This window comes from Epinephelus moara, chromosome 22 (genome assembly GCF_006386435.1).
Source record: "Epinephelus moara isolate mb chromosome 22, YSFRI_EMoa_1.0, whole genome shotgun sequence".
NCBI classification, from domain to species: Eukaryota; Metazoa; Chordata; class Actinopteri; order Perciformes; family Serranidae; genus Epinephelus; species Epinephelus moara.
This window is the reverse complement of record NC_065527.1, coordinates 20,464,597-20,486,698: the sequence shown is the minus strand read 5'-3', so window position 1 is coordinate 20,486,698 and position 22,102 is coordinate 20,464,597. Positions and strand designations below refer to the sequence as shown.

General features: G+C 41.4%; 1 protein-coding gene across 5 annotated transcripts in view; it reads left to right on the top strand.

The window, feature by feature from the left end:
* The window catches only part of trps1 (trichorhinophalangeal syndrome I), a 146,951-nt gene that overhangs the window by 47,428 nt on the left and 77,421 nt on the right, over positions 1–22,102 (top strand). For all 5 annotated transcript variants that reach the window (XM_050034438.1, XM_050034441.1, XM_050034439.1 and 2 more), the window contains exons 3-4: positions 13,943–14,656; positions 14,986–15,098. In XM_050034438.1, the coding sequence (XP_049890395.1) occupies positions 13,943–14,656; positions 14,986–15,098 (827 nt within the window). The remainder of the gene's footprint in view (positions 1–13,942; positions 14,657–14,985; positions 15,099–22,102) is intronic.

Here is a 22,102-nt window from a genome sequence, read left to right as displayed (position 1 = left end):
TCCTTGCAGAAGATTTCCAAACCCCCTGTTTAATACATGTCCCTCCTGATGTTGAAACAAGACCTCCACCCTTGAATCTAGGTGAGAGCCAATCGTGCTTGTTTTAATGCCTGCAGAAACAGAAAAAACACAAGTTGTTTACGACTCAGCTCCACCAGTCAAGTGGGAATTGCTTCCAGTGCAGATACAGGACTGCAGTACCAATCAGCCCTGCCAGCTCGGGCGCTATTGTTTTATTGAAAAGGTTTCAACAGTGTGAACCGCAAAAGAGCTTTGTCTGAGTTGGTGAAACAACTGCGCAACAAGAAATGGACAACATGAATGATTTCTTTGAAGGCTTGCTAAGGAGACTGGAGGAAGGGATTCAAAGAAACCTGGTTAACAAAGCTGTATCTCTGCTGGAGGAACCTGATTTTGTGGCAACTTGCTACACGCTTAACTGGTTTTCTAATGGCGCTTTACACACATTCACGTGACACAGACTCTGACAGACACATCCTGATATCCAAAATAATTAAATCTTAAATGTAAAAAGAAACCACACCACAAACATAAGATGCAGCTTTGGAACAGCATGCTTCGTTTACGTGGCGCCAGACTGTTTCTGGCTTTTTGACCGCTGCAGCCAGTGTTTGTTAGGCGTGTGTGCCGGCAGTTTGCGGAGTTAAACTGTTTCTGATAGTTTCACAGTAAATCAATATCCTGAGACAGACTCCATCATTCTGTCTTTGAACACAAGCACAGAAAGTCAGGCCTTCTGTTTTGAAACTCTAAGAAATATCGGGCAGCTCTCTAAAAGGGGGGTTTAGATACATCATACATTGTGTGTCCTTCAGAGGTGTGTATTTGTTGAGGTATTCATGCATAAAAAGGGTAATTGTTGGCAGTTGTGTAGTGTGATGTTCCGGCGTTTTTTGGTATTTGGAATTCACATTTTCTTGGGTTGTGGTTTTCAGATGAGGTATCAACACATGTTCTCCCTCTCTCCCGTTTCATACAGTGCTTTGTCTTTTTTACTCTTTGTTAAAAAAGGCTTTTTCAAAACAGACATGTCTTTAACACAATGTTTCTAGGATCTAGAGGACGCCCTTCAATTATTTATCAGACGCTGCTTTTGATGTGTTTTCCCTTTGTGTGTATATGATGTGTTTGTATTGTGTATCCCTGTATACTGTCAGTTTGTTTCCTTTGATATTAAGGCTGTGATTTAATACCTTTATCATAGCGTGAAATGTCTTTATTTTTCTTTGGTTTGAAGATTTCCAACACATTTCACCAGAAAAACGTGTGTGTTTACTAAGTATTTGGTTTGTTCTGAAGCAGCAACAGATTTCAAACTGGTGAGTGTGTAATGTCTGCTGCGCGTGGTGCTCAGTTGGTGCGCAGGAAGAAACTAAATGAGAATTTAATGAAGTTGGATTATTTTTAAATAATTTAAATGATTAGATGCAAATGGTGGAACTAATCTTTTAATGTGGTCATATTACAGTGGTTTTTATCATTAATTAACATCGTGTAGAATTCAGTTAGATGTAATTGTTGGTTCGTGGAGAAGTGTGTAAATGTGTGTGTGTTTGTTGTGTTCGTTCAGTAATGAGGGATTTGTTACTACATGATATTGTGAGGCACTTGATGGTTAAAGGAATACTTCACTCCCCAAAATGACTTTTTGTATATCAATCACTCACCCTGTGTTATGTTGAATTTGTGGAGAAAACTTGTTTTTCTCACATGACTCCAGTGAGTAAAGCCTCAAAAAAATGAGAAAATTCTTCATAAATTGAAGTCATAGGGGCCCATGTTTAACAACAGCAAAACTATACTAAAACATCTGTCTACAAACTGTCACACAATTGATCCAGTTGTATGCCCCCCACTTTCCAGACAGACAGCCCTTTCTGACCGGGAACTGAGCTAAAGTGAAACTTAGCAACACTCCCCTCACTGCCAGACTCCATTGACATAAACAGCAATTTTACCTCGCTGAACACAGGAGCTGCTGGTCTATCGCCACCTCGATCTGTGGTTTGTTTATGTTATTGTGTGACTTTGCTAAACCTGAACTAACCCTTTAAAACACCAGAGTTACACAATGGCACAAACAAACTAATGGATCAGTGGATTGGTGGACCAGCAGCTCAGCGAGTTAAAATGACTGTTTTTGTCAATGGAGTCTGGCACTGAAGAGAGCATCGATAGATTTCTCTTTACTACAGTTCCCTGTCGGATTGGGCTGTCTGTTTGGAAAGTACTGAGCATACCACTGGATAAATGGGACTTAGATTATACTGCACAAGTTGTGTGGGAGTTTGTAAGTGGATGTTTTGATATGGTTTTGCTGACGTTTAACATGGTCCCCTATGACTCGCATTCATCATGATTTTCTCTGTTCTTGGATTCTCACTGGAGGCGTGTGAGATTTCCTCACAAATTTTAATGTAATATTGGGTGAGTAAACAATGTACAAATGATCATTTATTGGGCTGAAGTGTTCCTTTAAAAACAACTTATAAAAGTATGATTTTGTATGTTTACATGTGTTTTCTCTTACTGTGTGTGCACGCGTGTTTGATCCATAAGGGTCTTGTCTCGCTGCCAACCTCTGTCTCCTGGCAGCCACTTTAACAATAATTAATTACACACACTACTTGGAGTCTCTGTGTGTGTATGTGTGTGTGTTTTCCGTGTGTGAAACTGTGCTCCCCCCATGACAGTTGTATGATTTATCACTTAAGTTATAAATGTGATTTCACACACACATCCACACACACACACACACCATATAAACTGTTGACCACAATTTGCTTACCGCAAAAATTGGTTAAGTTGACATCATCAGTGATGGTGAGAGAGAGAGACTGAGAGGGATCCGTTTTTGAAGGAGCTTTCTTAGACGTGACCACACACACATGGTATGCTCCACAGACACATTCACACACAGACAGAGTATGCTCTAAGGACCATGGCAGGGGAGCTGTGTCTGTGTCTGAGTGTATGTGTGTGTATGTGTGTATGTATAAAGTTAAAATCCAGACAGTCATTCCAGAGGCCAGACTATTGAGTCTTATAAACTCTCAGGTCACAGATTATTGAAATAGCAGAAGAGATATATAGTCTGCGTCTGTGTGTGTCTTCTGTTTCAATGTGTTACTAAAACATCACAAATTGCTTAGGAGACCGAGAAATACACACACGTGCAGGTGTGTCTTCATATGTGTGAAGACACACCTGGACTTGAGTGTATTTATGTGCGTAAATGTCTGTGATTTTAAAATAATACAGGTGTGTGTCTAAGATCTAGATGCAGTGTGTAAGCCTGTGTTTGAACTAGCAGTCTGAATATGTGTGTGTGTGTGTGTGTGCGTGCGTGTGTGTGTGTGTGTGTGTGTGTGTGTGTGTGTGTGTGTGTGTGTGTCGTGGTACTGATTTATTTCAGCATCATTTATCGCTCCATTGGGAACTGAACCAGCAACCTCTTGGCAGCTATTTCACTGCAATAGTCTCACACACACACAGTCTATTGTGTAGGCCAATCTAACAAAGTGTACCTTGTTTTAACCTGCTCACCTCCCACAATTTGGAAAGGAAAGCTTGGACAGCCTAATAAGTTCCAACCCATTCCTTCACAGAAACTGAGCAACCTGTTTTTATACTCCTGTGCCCCACCTGTGGGCTTCGACACACACTTCAAAATAAAGTTTTATAGACCGTGGGTCCCAGGGTGTTCGCGTAGCACTTTCAAATTTGCCTTTGCAGATGAAAACGGCGAGTTTTGTGTCACGCTGAGTAAGTCACAGTTGGAAAAGTGTGTTGCTGTCACTTGTAACGTTTCTTGTTTCACTGTCTTTTGCGTGTGTTGTAAAGTTTAAGAGTTAATTGAGCTTGAAAGCAGAATTTCGGCTATTTCAATTTGTAGACCAGTGAAGAGAATCTCCCATGGTGAAGTGAGAAACACTCCCCCCCTCTCTGAGCTTTTTCCGAGGTGCACTTGAACAGCGGTCTAAACCCCAACGTGCTCAGTGGCCAAACGACCATGGTTATACTGGACAGCTCCCAGTTATGTGTTCATGTTTGTGTGTAACTGGTGCTAACCAGTGTTCTGCTGTTGACTCCCCAAAGGGGTAAACAGCCCTCCTACAGAGTGTAACACACACGGAGTACAGGGCTTCCCAGACCCTGTGTGGTGCAGTAATCCAATGTATTTATTCGAGGTCAGACTCCTCTAATAGACTTTTAATAAAGTTTGTTTGGTGAAGGTGGGGGGGCTGGGCTTGGAGCGTGTGACTGTGTGTATTTCTGTGCATGAAGGATTGATGTTCGGGGGGTCCGGAGTTTTTTAAGTAGCCCGTCTTCCACTGTTTGTTTCTGAATCTGTGTTTTCTGCAGAGCAGTTGTGAGCACCTTGTAGCACATAGCCATACATAATGTTGGCTCCTGAATTACCGAATGAAAACTCTGATATATCTCATAAGCAGCAAGTGCAACAGTATTGATTAGACTTGTAAAGGCAGGTGACACGGCTCATAAGTAATTGTGAGATTCAGCTAACTGGCTAGCAATGCTAATCAAGATCAAAGAGCAAAATACATCAAGAGAAAAAGCTGTCTTGTATGAGATTGTGTATCATTAGTACTGAATCCAGTAAAAGAGCTATTAATAGACTAAACATGATGTGGTTTAAGAATAATAATTCTGGAAGTTGCATGCATCTACAGTGAAAGATCTTCACAAAGACAGGCCTGGTAATGTGGCATTTTGCTTTGAGAACTGTAGTATATGTGAAGAAAAACTTCTTAAAAAGCTGCCTCTGTGGAAAAACTTAAAATGAAAGAAAGCAGCAGCCTTTGCTTTTACACCCACATATACACTAACACACTCACACACACCTACATAAACACAGACACGAGCAGACACATAAATGATATAGTCTGTTCCATTTAAAAAAAAAAAAAAACCTGTCTTCGCCATGTTTAATGAATAGATGTCCATCTGTCAGTCAGGCAGAGTGATTGAAGCTGTCAAGCCATCGACACTTACAAAACACACACACAAACACCCACACACTCCTACAAACACACGAAGGTTCGTGTGAGGATAGCCCAGAAGAAAGGGGAGTAGAGGAATAGAGATTGAGAGAGAGACGGCAACAGAGAGGAGGGAGGTAAATGTATAAGAGTGGGTGGGAGCGGGAGATTAATTGAGAGAGCTAGATGAAAGATGGACAGATAGGGAAGAGGAGCAGAGGGAGGGAGGTGTGTTCACAACATCGGTTAATGTGTGTGAGTGAGAAACGTACCCGTATAGAGAGTGGCATGCAGAGAGAGGCGGCTACAGAGCGAAGGAGTAGAAACAGAGGGAGGGAGTCTCATAACGAGAGCGCGAGGTATTGAAATGTGAACCTCTGATTAAGTTTGACATTTAAGATGGCATATTTTGCATGCTGCTACCCCATTACAAATGAGTCCTACACTTTGGGAGAGTGTGTCCACATGTGAGTCTATACGTGTGTGTGATTTGCTTGATCCGTGGCAGGAATGAATTGGGCCCCCGCTACCCAACAGATGACGAGTGTGTGTGTGTGTGTGTGTGTGTGTGTAAGACTTCTGGCATTGATTAGGGGCCTAGCAGGCAACTGAAAGCTTTTAGTCTTAAAATGGCAGGTGGACTCTGTCTCGCAGTGATTTTATGTTGTCCTCCTCTCTCTCCCTCCTTCTGTTTCTCTCCAGACCCCCCTCCCTATCTCCAATTAGACTCCTGCCTCTGCAGAATCAATTCCAAGCTGTTACTTGTGCCCCAAAAACAGAAACGCACACTTCAGCCGACGCTTTTCCCCCCTCGCTTCACCCGTGCTCCCATTCGGCGCTCGAACTAAGCACCGCATAGCAGCGTGCACTTGTGGCCGATTCCTATTATTATCCCACCGCTCTAAATAGGCTCGGTTTCACGGCCTGATCTGTTTTGTCTGTGTGGGTACTAAAACGGTAACGTGCGCGCTTTCATTAATATTTTCTTCAGCTGCTTTCATTCACTGACACGTAACCTAGAGCTACAAGTCATTTCAGCGTGACTGCCATTTTGTGCATCAGTGGCCTTCCTAGAGGTAATAATCTGTGACATTTTCATATAAATAAATGACTGCTGAGTGATACAACACAGTCATGATGGCTGTAACATTTGCAGCAACAACAACAACAACAGCTGGTGTCTGCCAGGTCCCCCCAGGGAGAATCCTTTTTTACGGACAGGAAGTGATGTGTTTCAGTTTTCTGGCAGCAACTCTGCAGCAGCGGTAGAGAAACAATATTTGAGCTCGGTCAGCAAGCCACAGCAGAGCATACCAAAAACTGTACGTACATATACCATAGATTTTCTGAATGAAAATGACATCTGATATTGTTCCACATTATTGGACTCATTGACTGTGGAAGGAAACAGTTAGTTAATTAGTCAAATGACAGTAAATTAATGTGCACTGGTTACATATAAATAATCGTGATGCATTAATCATTTCAGCATGTTTCAAGCAAAAATGGCAACAAAAAAAAAAAAGTTGGTGGTTTCAGCATCTCCAATGTGAGAATCTGACATTTTAGTGAACTTCAGGAAATTAGGAAGGACATTTTTGCATTTTTGGTGTTTTTATTTCAGAAAATTAATTTAAATAATTGTTAGTTGCAGCCCCAATTGACAGGTTAATTAGTAGTTTCCGACATCTTCACTCTTCCATCTAGCACACTGTGCCAAATCTGAAAGCGAGAAGAAGTCTTGAAAATCATCAGATGCTGAAACACATTGCGTATATGTGTCTTCCTTTCTGTAGGGATGTAGACTACTTGATTAAATGTTACTCTTGCTAATCGGCGCTAGATACACCAGTCTGTTAAACTTATTAAGTTACCCAGAATAGGGCTGCAATGATTAGTCGACTAATCGATGACTAATTGACTATTAAAATGATCGGTGACTATTTTAGTAGTCGACTAATCAGTTTGAGTCATAAAAGTACCCCAAAATACTCTTATTGCAGCTTCTTACATTCAAATATTGGCAGCTTTACACACTCTCCCATGACAGTGAACTAAAACCCTTTGGCGTGAGTACGAAACAAGACATTAGATGACATAATTTTTGAGTTTGGGAGAGACAGACCGACATTTTTCAACATTTTAACACATTTTTTAATAAAATGATTAGTCGACTAATCGAAGAAATAATCGACAGATTGGTCGACAATGAAAATAATCGTAAGATGCAGCCCTAACCCAGAAGAAAACAGGAGTAGTTTGGATCTGCGTGCAAGACAAACCAGCGACTCTGATCATCAACAGCTCTTCCTCTCCATCTCTCTTTTCACCTGGATGGAACCACATGTGCGCGACTGGTACAAGTCCGCACCACAGAGGTTAAATGCAGAGAGTATGTCCGAGCATTCACACACACTTGAGCCAGCTGGAATTTCTTCTCCCTAGGCTGAATGAGAGAGGTGCGTTTGGGCGCACAGGAGATCCTGAGAAGCCTGGACGTTGTGTGTGTGCGCGTGTGCGTGTGCGTGTGCGTGTGGATATGCATGCACACTCATTTATGAAATAGTACCGCATGAGTGTGTCTGTGTATGATTTTAAATGGAGATAAGTTGTGACGTTAAATACATGTCTAAGTTTTGTTTGTTTTTTTGTTATTGTGTAATATGGTGGTAATATAACAGGTGAAGACAAGTGCAGGGATTTTTTTTTAAATATATCTTCAAGTCTAAGTCTTAAGTTTAAACTTTAACTTGTGGACTGGTCTAAAAGTAAGAACACTCTCAAAGAAGTGTGAAAATTGAGCACAGATTTATCTCTAAGGCTGATAAATATAATATATTATATAATATATAATATAAGATCCATTTGAAATAGTTGATCACATTTTTCTTTAACCAAATTGTATTTTAAATGTCAGAAAAATGTGTCTTTAGGAACATCCTGACCTGTAACAGGGGGGAATGATTATGAGGAATGTTATACTCTCGCAGTAATACAGTATATGAAAGTATTTTCTGCTTGTCCTGAATCCATGGTAATTTATTTCAGTGTGCCATTTGGCCAGGACAGCTCGCCCCCACATGTCCACACATACTCACTCACTGTCAAAAGCTTTCTTTCTTCAAGTTCCCATCACCTAAAAAAAAAAAAAAGGGAATTCAGAACACGACATCCTGGGAAAGAGTTGTGATATCATATTAGTCATAATAAACCAGGAAGCTCACTGTGGGCTGCAGAACGAAGCCATTATGCTGCACGTTGTTCAAGGGCCTACCAGCTGGGCGCCTGACCCGATGCTCGACTCCATCCCGAAGTTTTGGACAAATTGGACCCAAATGTGCGAGTCTGTTGAAAGTTTGAATAATGGGAAGTTGTGTTTGTTGTTCGGCAGTAACTTTGAAGGAGGAGAGGAGGTTGTGTATGAAATGCCCCTCTCCAGTACCGCAAGTGTGGGTAATAAACGACATGCTGTTCCTGTTGGAGAAACTTAAACTCACTTTGGAGATGAGGGGAAGTTTTAAAGCAGATGCTATAATAGTCGTCCACCTTTTGGGGATGCTTATTAGTATGTGGAACTTATCTGCTCTTTGCCTCCTGCCTTTTTTCTCTCCCTTCCTTTGCTCCCTTTTCTGTCTCTCCATTTCCCCAGACAATCTCTCGTTTTTATTTTTAAATGAAGAAAAAATATATTCTCTTTCCCGTCTCCTCCCCTCCAAGCTCCTGCCTTGCCTCCATTTACCATCTTTGTTTTAATTAACAGTCGTTACCTTATTTTCCCCTTTCCCCTTCCTTCCTCACTTAACCATACTCCTTCTCAGTCTACACCCACTTTCCTATGCATCTTTCTGACTTTTAAAAAACATTGAATCAGAAGAAGAAAAAACAAAGGACAGATGATGAGGGACAGGAAATGTGGGGACAAAGACTTGAGAGACTAATATGAAGAGACAGAGTGACGCAGATCGAGAAACCGAAAGAAAAGCTTGAGAGAGATCTCTCTGTGTAACAAGACCTTGCCCTTGGCGTTATTTCTTCATATGTTGCACATTAATCCTTTGATTATGAAAGATGGAGATGCCAGCTACAGCTGTCCCACGGGGAGGGGAAGAGCGGAGCTATCTGAAGGCAGCAGAAATATGTGGCAGTGTTAGGATTCGCTATCGAACCCATCCATTACAGCAACTTCATAATATGCATTTAGAGATTATGCTGGGTGATGATGGTCGTGATGGACTGGTAATCGGTTTTTTCCATTAGTGAGATTTAACTTTGTTCTCTAAATGAAAAAGGCTTTCTTTGATTTCTCGCGAGTTACATTAATTTTCGTGGTTCACTGGTGTTCTGTGATGATCCTGTACATATTGTGTGGTTGTGCTGGAGTATAGTGGTTATGCAACTTTATTGTTACAGGAAATGCAAAGCCCCTTTTCTTTAAATACACAACATATTATGGTAGTCATTTAACATTTATTGTCATTTATGGTGCTGAAATGATTGTGCAATTGATGAAGAATTAATGCCCACAAGGGATGGGACAATATACAATTGTATACATGATAAACATCACTCACAATAAGTAGATGTTGGTGAATTTTCATTGTCGGGATAATCATAAATAGCATGTTTAGCAGCACCCAAAGTGTCTGCTGGGCAACCAACAACAGAAGAGACTTTTTGCGAAAACAGGCTACATATGCACCAACCTCAAAACATGCCAATATAATATCAGCATGTTTCATATTAGAAGACATGATGGCATTTCAAATAGTTGAAAACGAAACTGATGTTCCCTTAAAAAAGATCAGTGTCCTCTCAGTGGTTCAATGGAAACATCTGTTTCTTAACAAAATGTAAGGTAAAATGATTCCAGTATGTTTTAGCGCCATATTTAGTTTTTTTTAAAGCACATTTTGGTGATTAGCAGGATAGTATCTTCAATCTAAATTATTTTGGTCATGAAATATTTGACCCATCCCTAATGCCTATTTTTATTTATTATTTTATCCACTGATTGTTAAAGGGAACAGTTTGTAGGATTTAGTATCATCTAGCAGTGAAGATTGCAGATTGCAGCCAGCTGAAACTTCACCCATGTGCCATGCATGAACTCCCAGTCAGGTTTCCTTCATTGTAAATGATCACGATGGTTTTACCTGGAGCGAGTTATCCACAGAGGTGTCTTAGCCTCTAAAATAAATGCACCCTGTGACTGAAACTAGTAAAACACTGATTAAAGCAGATTCAGGCTAAAAAATTAGTGTGGTTTTTTTTTCAATGCAGTTTGGCTTGTTGTGGAGGATCTGCTAACTACGGTGGCTTATACGAAAGCGCAAATGGCCCCTATTTAGAGCCAGTATTTGGTTTGTCCATTCTGGGCTATGATAGAAACATGACACACAATATGGCGCACCCCATGGATGAGAACCTGGTCCCTGTGTAAATACAAACGGCTCATTCTAAGATAACGACAACACGATTCTTATTTTCAGGTGATTATACACCAAAGAAAACATATATTATTATATTATATTCCTTTTCTTCCAATATATCGACCTTAAATCCAACACACTGGACCTTTAAGGAATGTATCAAGCACTTATTTTAAACGGTTGCTTGTTACAGCTTCTCAAAATTGAGTGTTTGCTATTTTCATGTTTTTTCAAATTGAGTATTTTGGACTGTTGGTCGGACAAAACAAGCAACCTGATGACTTCATCTTGGGCTCCTGGTAAATGAAATGAGCAATATTTTCTGACGTTTCATAGACTTAATGATAAACGGAAGAATTACTGATCAACTGACAATGATAATAATTGTTTCTTGCAGCCCTAGTTGTTTATACTTCAGTTGAGGATAGCAGGCTAAGTACCTTTTGGTTTTAGTTGCACCCAAATGAAAGCAACATGATGTAAAAAAACAAACATTTCACATATGACACAATCAGATTTTTCCATGGCTCCCCTACCTCATCCACATATCTGACACATACAACAGAAACATCCCACGCCCCTCTCGGTACATCCTTCAACGGATGTCTTGAGGTGATTATTGGCAATTTCAGAGATAAAAGCCTCACTAGCGTTGGGGCTAATTGTAGTTGATGGAAATGATTAACTGTCACATTTATCCTCTCTGTGGTATTGAGGCCATTGTGGTGTATAGGGGCTAATTGTAGCTAGTAGCAGTAGTTGTTATGCGGTATGTTGTGGTGGGTTGTACCTAATTGTAGTTGATAGTAATGGTTCCAGTCTGTGTATACAGCCTGAAGCAGACAAAGGCTGTACTGCGACACACACACACACACACACACACACACACACACACACACACCCAGAAACAGACACATATGGCACAGCCTTATAACACACACCTCATCTTCTTGCCCACATCCTGGAGCATACAAGTAGCGTGTCAGAAGTATGCAAATAAACATGTGATGCCAGTATAAATAAATAATAGATGGCAGTATCGCTCTTATTGATTCCCGCTCTGTTGTGTTCACCAGAATCACTCATCGTTTTCTTATTATCGCTTTGATGAACTTCTTAAAGTCACCGCTGAAATGGTACGGGGCAGATGGAAACACAGTTAGGTCAGTCAGTGCTTCTTAGGTTGGGATTTCAGCTTCATTGCTTTACCACAACGATCTGTAGTTTTCCACTGTGTGTGTGTGTGTGTGTGTGTGTGTGTGTGTGTGTGTGTGTGTGTGTGTGAGTGAATGATGAATTCTGACTGGGTGTGGTGAACATCAGATGAGATTTTCCTCTGCTCCCTGCACTCACTCACTCTCTCACACACACACACACATGCAGACACACACAGTGAGTGCCAGGGCTGGTCTAGGCGTGGGCCCTCGCAGACATAAATTGCTTTATTTTAATAGTTGTATGGTAGAGAAAGAGGGGAAGAAAAAAAATGGTAAAATACTAGAAAGGCCATACAGAGAAAATTGGATTCAACAAAGAACGCGGCCCTCTGTCTGTCTTTTTTTTTCTTCTTCTTCTTCTTCTTCTTCTTCTTCTTCTTCTTCTGTGTTTGTGTGTGTGTTTTATTTTCCCTTTGCTTCCTAATCCACTAGATTACATTACAGGGTTGTTAAAATATGGTCCTTTTTAATATGTTTATGTTATCTGCATGTGTTTGTTTGTGGTCATGTGATTAAGTGTTTTCAGCTACATTCCCTTGTACTTCCCTCCCTTAAGATGTGCGTTGATTCTCTCACGCTTTAACTGTTAGCAGTGCGCTATCAGTAAATAACAACAAGCATTTATCTCTCACACTAACACAGAGTTAGTCACGGGGTTGCACGCATGCTATCTCGCTTCCACACACATCATCAAACGCGCATTACTCACACACACACATCGAGCGTCTTTTCCCCCCTCATATTGCATTGATCTAAAAGTGATCAGTTTTTGGCGTCTATCAGGCGTCTGCTGGGTTGGACTGTGTTTATTACCGAACACACACGCACATACAAACACGGCGTATGGGTCAATGGGTTGACTGTGTTTACGACTGAATATGAACTGAGCGACCACAAATAAACACGCTTGCTCGCACGCGCACGTGCTCGGAGAGACACACATGCAGTATCTCTCTTGTCATGACTGTTGTGAACAGAACGACCACAATTGTTCTCTTTTCAAACAAAAGAAACATTATGGTTTAACATAAAACACATGGTTGGTTATTTGATGGCTTTGTATAGTGATTATAAGGCAGGGAGGGGAGGGACGGCGGGGGAAAGGGGGGCGGCGGAGGGAGGGAGAGGGCAGGAACAGAAAGAAAAAATTTTTAATGATGGAATTACTCAAATTATTGTAGCAATTATTCTTGCATGTGAAAGAGGGCAATAGAGAATAAAAAATAACTGAAATCCCAAGGAAAACACCTTGATAAGTTCTTTTTTTTTATTTGATAGAGGTATTTTACATTGATTATAATGGTGGCCAGAGACGCTGAGGAAGAGAAAAGGAGATGAGAGGGGAGGGGGGTGAAAGTAAAATGGGATCTGAAATGAAAAAAAAAAGAGAACAAAGCAGAGAAAGGAAAGCGAAGGACAGAAGGTGACACCGATAGAGCGGGAGAGACACTGAGAGATGAGAAAAAGAGAATTTGGGAGCCAGAAAATGAATGAAAGGCTCGCAGAAAGAGATGCAAGAAAGAAAGAAAAATTTGGAGTGCTTGAGGGGATGAATTGCAGTCTGCCGCCTCCCTCATCCATCTTTCTGATATGGGGTGTGTGGTTTGATGTGGTTGTCTGTTGGCCATTCTCCCCGTCTCTCTCTCCCTGTCTCTCTGTCTCCCCCATTTCTTGCCTCACCCTCTCCCTACCACCCCTCCCTCTCCGCCTCTCTGATATGGTTTGGGTTTTGATGTGGTCATGCGTTGAAGATTCTCACGGATGGTTTCCATAACGATAAAAAGATTCACTCCCTGGTTTAAGGAGGAAGGGGGAAAAAAAAAGAGGCAAAAAGTTGCACTTAAGGATGCATCGAGCATCCCAGAAACACACACCCCTGAAAAATCTCTGGCAGCTGAGATGTTTCTGATTTGCCGGGGCTGTTTTTCTTTGACGAGGTTTTGTGGTTGAGGATCGTCACAGATTTCAGCGTTCAAAGAAGTTTGCAAATTGAATCAAAGCTATTCTGTACACATACATCATTGTCAGAAAATTGTGTTTGTGTGCGTGCGTGTGTGTGTGCATGTAATCCACAGTATTCTGCTTGAGTCCTGCAAACACCTTGTATCTTTTAGTGTCTTGATTTCAAGGGATTATGAAAATCCGCTTGATATTTTTATCCCCCGCTTCTTTCATGTATGCATAAACAGCACATAGCCTGCGTGCTTTAGTTAACATATCATCCAGCAATAAAACTAAAGAATAACTTCTTCTGTCTCTGTGCTTTTTTCAGAGATGGTGAGGAAGAAGAATCCCCCTATCCGGAGTGTGGGAGGCGAGGAGGAGGAGGAGGAAGAAGAGGGGAGGAGGCCAGCAGGAGAAGAAGAAGAGGAGGGAGAGGAGGAGGGGAGAGTGGGAGCAGAGGCCGATCGAATAAACCGACCCTCTGAACCCGAATCCTCCGACCGGGTCAGAGGAGATGAGGAGCAGGAAGAGGAGGAGGGAGAGAGTGAGTGCGTATCCTCATCTGTCTCCCCCTCATCTGTTGGTGAGCGCGACTGCAGTGAGGAGAGAGGGGGGAGGAGAGGAGGAGGAGGGGGGAGGGCCAAACAAGGAGGAGCGGCGTCGAGCGACAGACCCGAGAGCCAGTCGGAGCCTGAGGATGGCGAGAAGGGGTTAGAGGAAGGAGAGAGGAGCGAGAGAGACCGAGGGGTGGCAGATCATCTCACTGCTCCTCTCCTCTCCGCTCCCCACCTCCTCTCCAGACAGGAAGGAGGGGAGGAGTCGACAACTGACACCCCTCCGCTTTCCTCCAGCCCCTCTCCTAAACTCCAGGACTTCAAGTGCAACGTGTGCGGTTACGGTTACTATGGAAACGACCCCGCTGACCTGGTGAAGCACTTTAGGAAGTATCACCTGGGTCTGCACAACCGCACACGGCAGGACGCTGCCCTCGACACACACATCCTGGCCCTCCACAACATGGCTCCCCAACACACACCTCTAGGTAACTGCATCTCTGCTTAATGTGTTTGCCTTGTGTTGATGCTTATTGTGTAAAATAGCTTTAAAATGGAAAATAGCATGGCTGTATTAGCATACAAACTCACTTACAGTGCACAGCCACATTTTTTAAGTGACTTTTATTTCATTAAGTTTGTTTCTCACTGTGCTTCCTGTTTCTTGCAGCAACAACCTGTTGATTATTTATCCAAAAGTTTTCCTCCTTCCCAGAAGTCAGACATGTTCTTAGACTTTTGTGCCTTAGGCAGTTTGAGCCCATCTTTGTTTATCTGCTTCTACAAATCTGACCCCTCCATGTTTTTCTGCTCTCAGATACACAGGCAGGACAGGGGAGGAACCAAGCCAAAGAGTTGGGGAAGACGAGACCAGATATGCACATTCAACAGCACAGGACAGTTATGATGAATGGCACATATGATGTACAGGTAAGTACAGCCACATTAAAGAAATACAGATTCATAGATTTAACAGTATACTATGCAGGAATTGTCGGCTAGTGTTTGTAAACGAGTGAAAGTGAAAGCCAACCCCCAATTACCTAGCAATGTGGATCAAGTTTTGTCCATTTGGGACACTGTGCAACTGTCCGGCAAATCAATCAATGTCTAAAATGCCTGGTGGGAAATTAGTAGCATATTAAATATCATAGATTGTATGACCTGTAAGATACGTTGCCAAGAAAACTTTATTATAAACTGATACTATAAAGACCAGATTTGTGGATTGTATTTATAGATGGATCCATTTATCCCCTGAAGCAGTACGGTGCGTCACGGTCTTCCTCTTAGCATGCTCAGCAAATTAGGTGACGGCATCACAGATCACATTCTCCAGGAAGACCTTCAACACATCATAGGTTTTCTCACAGAGCAAGCCGGAGATATACTTCACACCACGGCGAGCCAGATGGTGGATATTAGACGTGGTGATTTGACACTTTGCGCATTGGGACCTTTACCTCCTTTGCGTCAGCCACTAAACCTTTTCAACAGGTTGCTTCTTCATTCAGCTTATTTTCAAGTTATCTAATTTGAATTGTTTTATTGCCGTCTAAATGCAGGCTGTTATGAGGCTTTTTAGAACATATTTCCAATGGTTGTTACGTATGGAATTTTAACGCCCATACTGGCACCTTGTTGCTACCCAATCTCACCTGCTTTGACCTGGGTCAAAGTGATGACTGAAGGCAGTTACTTTCTTATGACTCTATACATTAGCCCCTTTTACACTGCCCGATTTTTGGTGAATGTTGGGCCATTTTGCCGGCAAGCTGCGAGCGTTTAGACACACAGAGCCGGATTGGCGAGTGTTTAGACACACAGAGCCGGATTGGCGAGTTGATCCGAGGTGCCCAATTTTCCGCCTCGTAGGGTTGACATATTGGCGGAACCTTTCTGGTTTAAAAAGAATGAGGTGGCCTTCCGCCACGGGAGGGCCTATTGATGCTGTTGATGATGCCGCACGTGCAACCCACTGGCGGTGGATAAACAGGAGACAGCTGATAGCAGGAATTAGTGAGCAGCTAGCAGCAAGAGGTAAACGCAAACCTGACACTGTAAAGATGAGCAACTGGGGAGACTAGGAACTGCGCGCCCTCCTTCTCCTCGCAAACGAAGAGGCCATTAACCGTCAGATGACAGGGACAGTGAAGGACGGGCCGACTTATGAGAGAATCGCTGAAGGACTGACCAGCCGCGGCTTCCCTCCCACGTCACTGCTTACGTCACACGCTGAGCTACGCGTTTTGTTACTTGCTCACGCCCTCCTGAAAAAGGCGCATTCTGTATGAACAAAAGTAGGCAGGCGGCATTTTGCCGCACTCCCCGATTTTGTTTTTATACTGCCAATGCTGAAAGAAGACTGATTGGGCTTTCCTGCAAGTTTGCACAATTCCTGTTAAAAAAGGGCTATTATTTCCAGGAAAATCCTGCATAGTATACCATGAACCTATGTGATGATGCCTAAAGTTCTTGATGAAGTGTTATAATTACCATAATGCATGTTGTTCACATATGCACTAAAATGCACATGTACCTTAAAAAGAAAAAGATCATTAATCCTGTGTACACCAGAAGCAACAGTCCTGCCACCTAGGCAGTGAGTTAAAAGGGGAAAAAAAGTTGAAGAAAAGAAGAAAACACACACAAAAAACCCAGAGAAATAGTGAGTCAACAAGAGCCGCACAGTGCCCCCTGTGGTGTGACAGCATTGAATTAACTGTAAGAAAGCTAAAGTGGTCGATGGGTGGAACGGAGACTTACTGGTTCAGTAAAGCTTTGGTTTACAGCGTCTTGCTGTTGCCTCCTCGGTCCAATAAAACGCCTGCATTATCGGAGCCAATACCCCTTAGTAACAGTCAATTTCACAGTCCTTTTTACCATCACTCTTGAGAAAGACCTCAGCATAACTGATGCGTTCCACTCGGGGCACTGGCTATCCCTTTATTTGGTTTTATCTATCAACCTTTCTCTACGAGAGCACCTGATGTTCTCAGATGTGGTGAAGCTCATCGTGTGAGCATTATGCTGACAGTGACAGCAAACAGCCTCTGTGGTCGTTAGAGTTCACGGTCCAAGAAAGCTAAAACAACATCAAAATTCAATAGATAACGTACTGACCTGAAGTACTTGAAATATCTTCGGATGAAGGTGCAATAAGTGCTAATGCATCTGTTCTACATCTTTGCATGTGCTCGTCATTTCTGCAAAAAAAGCATACCCTATTGTGTACGAAAATTCTGTAAAAGTTGAATTAATCTTCATAGTTTTAAGATTTTTCCGACTAACAAAATAAGACACTGGTTAAACGCTGACATTAATTTGATAGAAGGAATATTACCAACTAATTATAATTAAAGCAATTATAATTAGTGCTTAATGCTTTGTAGTAAGCTTTATTTTTGAGGAATAACTTGCATAAAAAGACACAGGTTGCCGTATTCAAATTGCAACATGAAGCAACCTGACAGAGTTTTAGAAAAGTTAGCAGTAATCCGTATAAGTCAAGAACTTTGATCCAAAACAGGTGACACATTGATTCAGTTAACAATTCACTATAAGTGTTCATTGTTGTCATAAATCTGTAAATCTAGGCCCATAACTGAACAGAGTAATTTATTGGGTCGAACAGTCTGCAGCTGATTTGTAACATAGGGTGTGTGTGATTTGGACAGTGAGGCATTGTGGTGCACGTTATAAAATTTTATAGACTGACAGATGGATAGAGACAGAAAGGAAGGAAAAATGGGGCACCTGGCAGACAGGCCGCGCACATTTGTACATGCGTGCTCGAGCACACACGGAGACAGGTACACAACCTGATTCACAAATCACTTGCATTCATATACTGTGCAGACATTATAGTGTTTTAAATTATGGTTAATAAATGCATATCCTGCACTAATCCCTCATATTCATACAAGCTCAGTCTGTGAAAAATGGGATCTACTTTGCAGGATAAAGACAGCAAACCTTCAGGTGCTATTCATAATTATTTAAAGATAAATGCATATACTTAGGGATGATTGAATTGCATGTAATTATACTCCATCAGAGCACATTAAAAAGTCAGACGTCACCTGCAGTCTGGGCATCTACAGATCAGACAATCAGTTTGAGGTGAAAAAGAAAAAATGTCCTCAGTGATTTAGCTTCATCTAAGCTGTTTTAATCAGTGAAATCAACAGCTGCAGGCTTTGGTTCGATGAAAACCTGCAAAGTCTCTGCTTAACATTGTACAGAATATACTGTCGCTGTTATAGTACTTACATGTCAGCTGTATTTGCTATGAAACTGTTATTTCTTTAATAATTTTTAATCTGTTCACATGTTCTTTAGATAAAGGATATACTTTAGCTTTGGTCTTTCAAAATTCCATTCTGCAGCATGATTGAATGTTTTTAAATGCAGCTATTGGACTATGAATATATGCTTCAATAATGGTATTTAACATTGGATTTCCTTTTTGTAAGGCAGCAGAATGGGCAGCTCTTAGTTTGAAATGCAGAATCAGTCGCTAAAATGGTGAGAACTGGAAGTGTCTGGCAGACAGACTTTCATTAGGTCATCATTCGTAAATTAGATGGTCAGTAGCAGACGTTGAAATGCCATTGAGTTGCCCTAATGTAGCAGGAAAATGAATCCACAGTCAGAAATTGTAGACTTACTGAAATGATTTTCGACCTCATCAAATGTAACGAATACGTGCACTTGCAGAGTTGATATTTCAAGCTTTATGACATCTGCAGTATGTTCTGTCCATATCTCGTCTCGCCTAATTATTAAGATATTTATTCTGTATTGATTCAGGGCTTTTAGTAGTTATCACATTCCTTAAAAGTCCAATTTCTCAGCAGCTAACATGCCAATCAAGAAATAATTTATCTGACACTTTGTTTTTTGTTTTTTTTTTTGCTTCACAGCTGTAGTGGACTTTAAATACTGAGGTCAAGTGTGCACGTTTAGTTCAAGTTGCTCAAGTAGGTCTAATAAGAGCATTAATACACAACTAAAAATAGCTTGTCATGTTATATACTGTAGATGTATTTTCAGTACTTACCAACAGTTGTAGGTTCCCTTAAAAGTACATTTCATATTCACACAAATTTAAGTGTGATTTAAAAAAAAAAATAAAAAATCGTAATTTGCTTAATTGTGTTTTTCTGCATTTTGACTATGACGCCAGTTTTTGTTAACAATTGGGTCAAAGATTAAGAACTGGAGTGTGTCTGAACAGTGGGGTTTTGTCTGAAAGGTTTAAACAAGATGATCTAATAAAAGTGTGTGTGTGTGTGCGTGTGTGTGCGTGTCTTATGTGTGTCAGGAATAGTCCAGGAGTTTCATTTCACTTAAACCAGGAGTCTGTAATGGCCGTAAGTCACGTAATGGACACAGAAACACACATACAGTAGTCAAGCACACATACACACACACAGACAAACACACACACACACAGTCAGAAATAGAAAATCCAGTGGGCTTAAGTCGTCATTATGAAGAAAAAGTGAAAGTATAAAAAAAAAAAAGAAGCCGAATGAAAGGGGTCTCTATTCTCTTCATCCCTCGCTCGCTTTTTCTCTCTCCCGCCCACGTTTGGAAAATTCCATGTTGTCATTTGCTGAGGCGAGATGTCCTGTCAACCAATGACATTGCGGGAAAAAAGACTCTGGGAGGAGAGGGATATGGGAGAGAAGGAGAGAGCGAGAGGGATGGAGGAGGAAAGAGGAGAAGGGAGTGGAAGAGACAGAGAGAGCGGCTTTGAAACCAGTGGTTATAATCGGCTGTTAGGCAGTGTAATGAAACAGCTGTCAGACACATTTAACTTTCTTTTTCTATCGCTGCTCTCCAGTTGTCTCTCTCATCATTTGTCTTTGTCTCTCCTTCACCTTCTCCTCAGCTCTGCCTCTTTTTTCTTTGCTCACTCTTTCTTACTCCAGTTCCCTTTTTTCTCTCATTTCTCAATTTGCTTTTCATCCATCTCTCACCTCTTTCTTCTCCCCCTCTCTGTTACTTGACTTACACACTTCTCCCTCAACTTGTCCCACTTGTCCTCTGCCTCCTCTCTCTCTCTCTCTTTTTCCTCTCTCCCTCTCATGTTCCCCTTTGTGTCTTTCTGTCCATTCTGCTTGATATAATGACTTGATGTTTGGCGCTTCTCTAATTGCCTGGGCAGGGTCTGTGGGACGTGATGATTGGATGATTGCTTTTGTGAGATCATACACACTAATAGCTCTCATTTAGCCTTCTGAATTTATTCTCTTCTTGGAAGCTGAAATGTACCATCGCACATTTTTAGTTGTTTTTCTTTTTTAAAGGAGCCCTATTATGCTCAGGTCCAGGTTTGTTCTTGTACAGTTATATTTAAGTTATGTGCTAGAACATGTTAACATGCTTTAGTGTTCAAAAACCCCGTTACTTTCCTCATACTGTCTGTGCTGGAACACCTGTATTCACCCTCTGTCTGTGATGTCATATTTTTTTCCCATTGTCCAATTAGATAATGTGAGAGGCAGGTCTTCTGTGGTGGTCACGACAAATTTACAGTTGGTAAACAATGGAGGAGAAACTGGTGGTAGTAGTTTTTGGATAACCAGAGCTATACGGCCCTACGATAGACAGCAGGTTGTCAAGCTGCCTCTGATTCATCCTAAAATACGCCTGGAAACATCCATCATGGAGGTGAAGCTCCTGGACCAACTGGTGCTACTCCCCATGATCCACCCTCTTTTTTAGGTTCTCATGTACCTACACAGATCTCTGTTTCCCTGTGCCCAACAAACTATTTACTGACAGCCTCTCACCCTCAACCAGAGCTACAGCAGGTACCCTCTGCCTGAACATTTTAGGAATTACATACTGATTACTGTGAAAAACAAAACAAAACAGTAGACCGATTACACAGGAGGGTTAGTGTTAGGTCATGACACAATAAAGACACGCAGCAAGCATTTTTCTTACCAGTGGCATCCAGTCTGAAAAAAAGTAGTGCGGTCATCTTTATGTTTTGCAACGTGCAAAGCGCATTCTGTGTAATCGGAGCCTTAAACCCCCTCTTGAAAAAAGGCAAGTCTCCTCTGATTGGTCAGCATGTCTGAGTCTTATGTATCTCGGCATCTGCATCATCATAGCAGCAGGGAAATGACTGCAACAGAGTATAGCAGCACTTTCTACTATGAAAAATAACTGATTAAAAGCTTCTAAATGAATTCAGACATGTTCCTGCAGGAATATGACCCGAAATCAGGAAGAAGTTAGCAACAACAGCAACCAAAATTGCCTGTTTCCCTGATGTTATCTTGTAGCTACTTGCAGGAGTGTACTAGCAGCCAGGGAATGACTGTGTATAGTGGCACTTTCTACAAAAAAAAGTCACCAATAACACTTCTAAACAAAATGGGACATGTTCTAGCAGGAATATGATCTGAAATTGGGACAAAATCAACATGACTGGCATCAAAGATTACAGGTTTCCCTGACATTAGCATGTAGCTACATGTAGCAGTGTTTGTAATGTAAAGGCTTGCGGTAGTGTGCCTGGAGCATATGAACATATAATGAAATCCATCATAAACTGACATCAGCTTGTAGCCAAAGTAGAAAAAAAACATTGGAAACAGTATTTCGCTCTGTCTGACACCTGAGGTTTTTGGTTTCAGGTTGTTTATACACAAATTCAACTAATTATTTAAACCTTTTGCTACGTTTAATCTGAACATCCAACTTGTCACATTATATGTATGACAGAAAATATGAAAAAATCATAATAGGTCCCCTTAAAAATTACTTTTCCTACTTTTTTGTAACGTGTATAAAATATGTGTACAGGATATAGCTGTTAGTTAATAATAATTCCTTGTCATTGTCCTCACCACTAAAAGAGACAGTGAGAGGTTCAATGATTAATTGCAAAAAAGGAAAGCAAAGCAATTTTC